Source organism: Tamandua tetradactyla, chromosome 3 (genome assembly GCF_023851605.1).
Source record: "Tamandua tetradactyla isolate mTamTet1 chromosome 3, mTamTet1.pri, whole genome shotgun sequence".
Taxonomy (NCBI): Eukaryota; Metazoa; Chordata; class Mammalia; order Pilosa; family Myrmecophagidae; genus Tamandua; species Tamandua tetradactyla.
In genome coordinates this window covers 123,033,069-123,041,132 of record NC_135329.1, presented here as the reverse complement: position 1 = coordinate 123,041,132, position 8,064 = coordinate 123,033,069, and the positions used below count along the sequence as shown (strand labels likewise).

Below are 8,064 nucleotides of genomic sequence, written 5' to 3'. Positions count from 1 at the left end.
GCATGTCCTCAAAATAGATTTCTGTATTTCTTATAGATACTGTCTTATTGCAACCTCACGTTCCTAGAAAACAATCTAAATTCAAGTCTTCCCCATGATAATTGTTTGGCCTTAGGAAAAAAAAACAAAACTAAAGTGATGATAAACTACAGCTGAAAATACAACATCAGAGGTTATGGACTTGCTATAAAAAAATGTGAATTAAAGCCATGAAATACAAGTCTACCTTTGATGATCTCATAAAACAGGATTTAGTTGTCAGAAAGATACTTTACAGTCTGAACATACAAGTGCTGGGAGGGTTTGTTTAAAGCAAGAGTTGTGTGTGAATGTTTTTAACCAGACTAAGTTTCCATATTTTCAGTTTGGAAAAAGCTTAAATGTCTTGGCATATTGGTTTGCTTAGGCTTTAACAGATGTGTTCAAATAGGAAAGTTTATTTCCAGGTAAAGGGAATTTAATACTTTTCAGTTAAGCCTCAGACTCTTAGGAAAATGGAGCAAGTTTATCCTGAGTATCATTGATATTAATGAATTATTGGATTAAACTCACTAATACACTTTATTTAAAATAGTCAAAATCAGGACCTCAAATATTTGATATTCTTGTTTTTCTCCATTATAATTTCTATTTGAAAAAACTAACTTTGTAAAAGTTAGATAATTTAGCCAATAAGTATGAAGAATTGTTTGTATTTTTCCTAAGTGCATTTAAATAACTTATTGCTTTTAAATAAACGCAGTGGTCCCGCCAGTTTTTAATATAGTCACTAGCATCACCCAAACAAAGTAGCTTCGTCATGTAAGTTATTCATATATATGTTTCAACATATAAAAATACTTCCTATGCTTGATAATGGTCAGAGTATCACAGCTATTTCATCCTTTGAGTTTTGGCAATTGGGCCTCACTTTTATTCAATTATATAATTTGTAACAGTTGAAGAACTCATGAAAACTGAAGTATAATCTGGTGCCTGTATGTTCCCTATGCTAATAGTCAACTGAATGATTAGGGAGCCATTTTGATTTTTGCATCCAGAAAGAGGTAGCCCTTTATATAAAGAACAACTTAACTTACTTGCTATCAAAGAGTAGCCAGGGAAGACATTGAATGCCTTCTTTTATAAATTGATAGGATATTTAAGTTATGTAATTTGAATGTAAATTGCAAAACTAAAGAACTCCATCTGTTAAAACTAAACATTTCTTAAGAACAGGATGGCAAAACACATTAATTCCTTATATTTTAAATTTGAAACTCTTTAACTTTGGGGATGCATCCTTCTGGTAGAATTTTAATTCAACCATCCTACATTCTCTATAGGTAAAACACCTATTTTACATAAGGAAAAGCAAAATAACACATTATTTTCATGGAGCTGTGCTCTAATAAAAAGGATAATTGTAATACACTTATAGTTTTGGTAATGGCATATGCCCTTCTTGTAATTCTTACCTTGCTTTTGATTTTAAATTTTCCAATTGTTCTGACTTAAATGGTAGTCATATAAATTCCTCAGGGGGGTGAGGATTCTGTTTCATTCACTCCTATATCCTTATGATTAGGACAGTGCCTGGCATATGGTAGGCATTTAACAAATTAATATAGAACATTAGTTGATATGTGTGCTCATTCAGCATCATGGTGCCCATCATCTATATTTAAAGGGCTCGAAAAAGTATCGTAGCAAAAAAACATAACAAACCTGCAACGGAAGCCACATACATAATTTTGAAGTACTCTAAAGATCAGTTTAATTCTCTGTACTGTTACTTCACAAATGTCCAAAGCTTGTTAGAACATATAATTTTCATGTGGCTTTTAGTAGGTATGCAATCCTTTGATGATTAGAAACATACCTTCATATCGTGTTCATAAATTGATATGGTAGTGATTTAAAGTAGTAACTTATTTGAGGAGATAACATTGTGCTAGATAAGAACTGGAATGTAAAAGGTTCTAGTAGGGCGCACAGGTAGTTCAGTGGTTAGAATGCCCACCTTCCCTGTGGGAGACCCGGGGTTGTTTCCCAGAACATGCACCCCCCCCCCCCCCAAAAAAAAAGGTTCTAATAAATTCAATAGCAAAATAACTATTAAAATTCCAAGCTGAAAAGTATTTGAGCTTTTTCTATCTTTGACTCTAAAATCAACTTGATCACACCTCACAGGGTGTGGACATGGAAGTAGTGGATAGTGGTGATAAGGCCAGCTTTCAAATGCTTATTGGAGCTGACTTTTATTGCCTTATATGTTTATTGCGACTGAGGTAGGGAATGAAAAGGTAAAGAGAGAGAAGGTTTTGCTCCCATTACCCCACTCCAGTAGCTCTCCATTTAATTTAGCTTCTTTACATAATTTACATTCCTTACCTGTGGAGTCTTCACTTCTTAAACTTGGTAAATGAAGACTTTTAAAACTGTTTCGTGATTCCCAGTAGAATCTAGTTCAAGGCCATCTCATTATTAGTGGTTGGTAATTAATTCAGTGATGTTTGCTCCAAGGTGTAAAGCTGACGTTTGCATTTCAGAAGGGCTAACCCCACTTCCAATTTTCAATCAGGACTGTGAAACTGAGTGGTTGCCTCATGTCAGATTCAAACTAAGACATTTCTTAATGCTGTTCTTCTGTGCTGTTTATTGGGATATCTAAACGTGCTATTTATGAATCTTTTTGGTCCTGCCTGCAAACTTCTTTGGTAGGTGTTGGTCTTGCCTCTGTCTCAGGAAAACTGAGGACCACTTCTGAAAGGTGAGTAATAGGGAAAACAAGGTTCTATTTTCTGTTTGTAATTACCAGATTTTCTCCATTTTATGTTGTTCTGATGTAAATAAAGGATCTCAGTTATATGAGATTAGACACGTTTTGTAAAATAAATACAATTTATTAGAAAAAATGGCATCTTTTACTAAATTGAAATTTGTGTCATCTTTTTCCTTTAAATACCTCTCATAGGCCACATTTCTGTGCTGTGAGTTGCCAGATACCTAGATTTTCTCATTTCTCAGTGTATTCTCTGCTATTCTTTATAAAAAGGAAGACCAGGAAAAAAGTATATACTTTCTTCATGCTTTTGTTTCTTGTTTCAAACGTTTTCTTGGAAATACATGCGGTATTAGTTTGAAAAGAAATGGAAAACTAACAGTCCTTTATCTTTGCAGACATTTCTAATAAGCAATGAAAATTAGGAAATGAGGAATAAAGAGGCATATCATCTGTGTGTAAACAGCAAAGTATATGGCTACGGTAATACTGACAAGGAATGGCCATTTATTGGAAAAATAATTCCTTAAGTGACTAGTTTATACCTAAGGTGTTTTTTAAGCCCTCTGGAAGTTTTTCTGAAACAAATTACAAATTTCTTTACTTTCCCAAAATACACTAAATATTACATACACACTTTTCTTGATGACGCTGAGTCATTACAAATGCAATACGCGTGTGCAAAAGGGACCAGCACATGGCCCCCAACTGCCTCCAAATATCTTCCAACTGGTGTGGTTGTCAGATACAAGGTTACTTCTATGAAGTTCACACACCCCCTATCTGTATATGAACAGCACCTTAACGCTTAAAAAGAACTTTGGTGGGAGTGACATCTCACAAAACTAGAGTGTGCTATTTGTCTGAAAGCATGAAGTAGAATTTTGGAAATCTCTATCAAAATCTTTTTGGTGCCTACATTTCATATAGTTAGGTGATCAAGAGTTTTGTAATTTGTCAAATAAACTTGGATTCTGAGTTTAATAAGGCTACTTAAAGAAGATAAAAATCTACATTTAAAACCCGTTAAAATATTCCATTAACAGATTACAACATATTACAGGATAGTAGTGTAAATAGTTTATTTGCTCATATGCCATGAAAAGACCAGAAAATTAACACGAACTGCTTTTATAAAACATTTCTAATTTTGCTAAGAAGCAGGCCCATTAACAGATAAATAGTAAAGAATGTGCCAAGATTATTGTCCATTTTTAGATTAATAAATAGGTGATTATTTTAACATGCACATCAGCATCAAGTTTTGAAAAGATCTCTGGCTTTGTGGTTAAGACCCAACTCTTTGTGAATTATTTCACGGTCAAATTGCTATTTTCAAAAAATATTGTCAACAGACAAAATCTTGGCATGTTCTTTTTAAAAATATGTATTTATGGAAATGTGCCAGCAATTGGCAGTTTAAAAGTAGTCTTTTGTAAATAGGTAAGCAAAAGTGAAATGTGGTAGCTGACCCCTAAGCTGTCCTGGTAGTTAAATATATATTAAAAAATAATAATAAAACCTATAAGTTAAAATAACATTCAGATTGTATAGCATTGGCTGATGCGTTTTTAAACAATATTTACAATATTACCCAGAGATTTAGGCGGGAATTAAAGAGAAGTGTAAAAAACATTAAAAAAAAAAACCACCAATTTTTATAGCAAAATATCTGTACATTTAAAAAGAGATCATATAACTACACATTATCCAAGGAAAACGGGACCTTCACCAAGGGTTTTACATAAGCACAACATAAGAAATTCAGTGGTTAAATACTATACAATAAACTTTACAATTAATATACTGATGTAATATACCAAGAAGGTAAACCAGAAGCAGAATGCATATTACGAAAAGTACTAATTTAGTGTCAATCCAGTTTTTGACTTTGGAATGGATCAAGTGCCCTGCCAGAAAGGAAGGAAAAAATAACAGTGGCTATGTATCATTTAAACTTCCCAATGTGAATATTTTTCAGCATCTTCATTCCAATTCCCCATAAAGAATTCTGGGAAATAGAATTTAACAGCTTTGACACAGATGCCAAGTGTATCCTCAACTAAAAATCAAAATCCTGCGATTGTCAAAGGAGTATAAGGCCTGATTACTAATACTACTCTGCTAAAAGCTATAATCTTGAATACTTGTTAGTAAAACTAGTCAATTATTCTGTGGCTAGCAAGGCACCAATTTCTGTCCTCAGCACTGACCCATAATGGTCTTCAGAAATCCTAATAACTGAATGCTGAGATGCTAATTTTAGTGCTAATCAACAAATGCATATTTATTTTAAAAGCTGCCTCTAACTGAAGAATTCAGTACTGCAAATAAGTCTTGCACAACATTATTATACCATCATACCCCTGCATTCATACTGGAGAACATCCCTAGCAGGGTAGTAAAATGTGAAATTGGAGACGAGGGTTTGAGGAACCTGTATCACTACATTTGCATCTGTTTGTACTTGGCTAGGACTTGGTTATGGTCATAAAAAATTTGTCATGTGATTACTTCCTTCTTCCATGTTGCAAGCACTTAAAAACACAAAGTAATAGGTATGGCTGAAATGAAATTAATTTCTTAAAAGCTCAGCAAAGGAAGCCCATAGCAGTTGCATCCATATTATTTACAACTTATCAGGAAACCAGGGCAAGCCAACATGAGACAATCAAATGGCAGGTAATGAATATAATATGAAATTTACATTTTGGTTAAAAACCTCAATTACATATTGATGTAAAAAGATACCTAATCAAATCAAATCCTATTGCTTTGATTAATCTGAGCAGGTACTTAAACTTTTAGGCACTTGTTAAGGTTTGAAAGGAGAGCCCATTATTTTTAACATTCCTATGTATTTGCTAAATCTGAGCCCTTAAGAATATTTTATCTGTATTCAAGGGTGCTTTAACTGGTAGCACATAAAGTTCAGTGGACATGGTTTCATTTGTGCACACCCTTCTCCATGTAGGCATGTCTGAGGGCTCACATGGTTATTTCGGCACCATTAACAGAACGCAAATCATCAAAGCGCCGCCTGACACTTCTCCTCACCGCATCGGCTCGTCTGTATGGCTGGTTTCTAAGATCTGTAAAAAGGAGAATGCCAATGAGAGAATGAAAAACCTTTACTGTCATGTGTCTAAGCAAGACAAAAGCCAGCTGGTAGCCAGTCAAAGCAGCTTGTGTAGAACAATCAGCTAATGGACCCTTCAAACTCATTGAGCCAAAGACATGAATTTACCCTCAATATTTACAATCAATAAAAATAGAATATAATACTGGTGGGATTCTGGGAGTTTTCAGGATCAAAATAACAGATGTTTTCTGTCACTGGCCAAAGAGTCTAGCTGTTCTTGTTTTGAAATATTTCTTCAACTGGAAGTAGCTATGGCTTAGTTTTCTGTTTTTTTGTTTTTTTTTTTTCTGGAAACCTAACTATCAACAATTGAAATGAATTTTAAACCTCGAAACTAATAAAACAGACTGCCCTGCCTATCTTATGATTTAAAGTTTTAATCAAGGACATAACCTCATGGCCTCACTTTGTAGACAAAGTTGCCCTATTTTTACTCCATTAAGTTAGCTGAAGTTTTTTATTTTGTGAACCAGAAAAATAACATTCAATTAATCATTATAAATCAAAATAATACTCCATTCCCTGAACATTCCCATCTACCACCCAAAATTTTCTGTTTCCCATTAGAGGAGGCAAGGTGGATGGGTCCTCCTGCATCTCCTTCTGTTTGTACTGTAAACAACACAATGGCTGACTTTAAAAAGAGAGTTAAAAAAAAAAAAAGTCTTGCTGATTGAACGAATCAGCTATTGCCAGTTCAAGTAGACGTTGCTCTACTGGGATGAAGAAGGAGACTACCAATTTATGTAGGCATGCTTTCTTGATTAATAACAGATTAGGCAGTATGGCCAGCAGATGGCTTCACTGATAAAGTCAGAACATAATAAAAAAATAATAAAGCAGGCGTCATACATTTTATCTTGTTTTATTTAGTTAGCATGCATTCCTTTTCATTAGCTTGGTATTATTGACCTCTGCATGAAATTTTCTGTCTTTAAAAGGGACACACAAGAAGTAAAATGATCAAATCTTTTTTTATCCCTTCACCTACTTCCACCTTTTAGAGGACTGAAAATGGAACACTGGTCCTCACCTGGCCCACACAATGTTTGGTCCTCATATTTTTAATTTTAAATACTGTTTCCTGAATTTTTAATTGGTAATTGACATAAAAACTAGGGTTTCTAACTTTTCTTGAAAAACTGAAAGATCTAGCAATACTGGGCCCAAATTCCTACATGGGAAAAGCTGGAGCTGAAGTTCAGCAGTCTCCACTGGGCCAGTTACCTTCCTGGCCCCTGAGTTATTGGAATGTTTGACCCTGCTTTACGACTTGCTTCTACATTCAAGCAGTGAATAGTTTCACACGCCCTAATCCTCTTGAGCCCACTCACTGACCCAGAGCTGTAAAGGCAAAGTCAGAATTGCAATTTGGACTAAGAATGTGCAGCAACCTGCAGCTCTGTTATCCTTGAGTTCCCCAATCAAAGTTCTTTTCTAAAGATCTTAAACCCTTCTTCAAAGGCTACAGATTACGGTCTCTGGCCAGGATCTGTTCTCAGTTTCTTCGTATGTCAATTTCTTCAACTCAAAGGGAAAGTAGAGAGGCAGGAGTAAGGAAAGGAGAGCCCAGCACCCAAAGCAAGTATAATCATCAGCAAATACCCTTTCTCAAGCCATCGTTCTTGAGAACATGGAAGCAGGCCAAGAAAGAGTCCAAAAGAGAGGCCTAGCCTCACATCTTTGGAATATGAGGTAAAAAGACTGCTCCTTGGTTAAACTCTCACCAGTATTACCCTCAGCCAAAGACTGAAACCAATTGATCTGCATACAGAAAAAGGAGGAAGCTAAGTAAAAAGTGATGCTTGCCAGCTCTGTGTATCCTCCACCACCGGTGTGCTAGAAGAAATCCTTACCCTCGAGTGAACATTTGGAAATTTAGTGATATTATTCTTCTTTAAGGCTAAACAGAAAAAAAAAACAAAAACACAAAATGATATGGTTAAGTAAAAATGGGATGAAAATGGAGAGCAACTCAACTTAGCGCTTAACATTCCCAGGCATGTTAGCCAACAGGAAGAGAGCGGAAGGTCATTACACAAGAGGAGTTAGATAAAACAAGGAAAGGATGAGAGGGTCTTCCCACCCAGCACTGACCACCCAGTTCCAAGCTGCTTTGAAGAATGGCTCCAAAAAGACATAATCTAGCAACAAAACT

The 8,064-nt window shown here is 35.1% G+C and overlaps 1 protein-coding gene across 7 annotated transcripts in view; it reads right to left on the bottom strand.

The window, feature by feature from the left end:
• Window positions 1–3,829: 3,829 nt before the first annotated feature.
• Window positions 3,830–8,064, bottom strand: part of FMNL2 (formin like 2) — a 335,576-nt gene continuing 331,341 nt past the window's right edge. For 4 of the 7 annotated variants that reach the window (XM_077153833.1, XM_077153835.1, XM_077153837.1 and 1 more), the window contains one exon: window positions 3,830–5,856. In XM_077153833.1, coding sequence (XP_077009948.1) covers window positions 5,753–5,856 — 104 coding nt within the window. In that variant the 3' untranslated portion in view covers window positions 3,830–5,752. Of the gene's footprint in view, window positions 5,857–7,715; window positions 7,810–8,064 lie in introns of those variants that run through there. The other 3 variants (XM_077153840.1, XM_077153838.1, XM_077153839.1) reach the window with 3 other exon arrangements.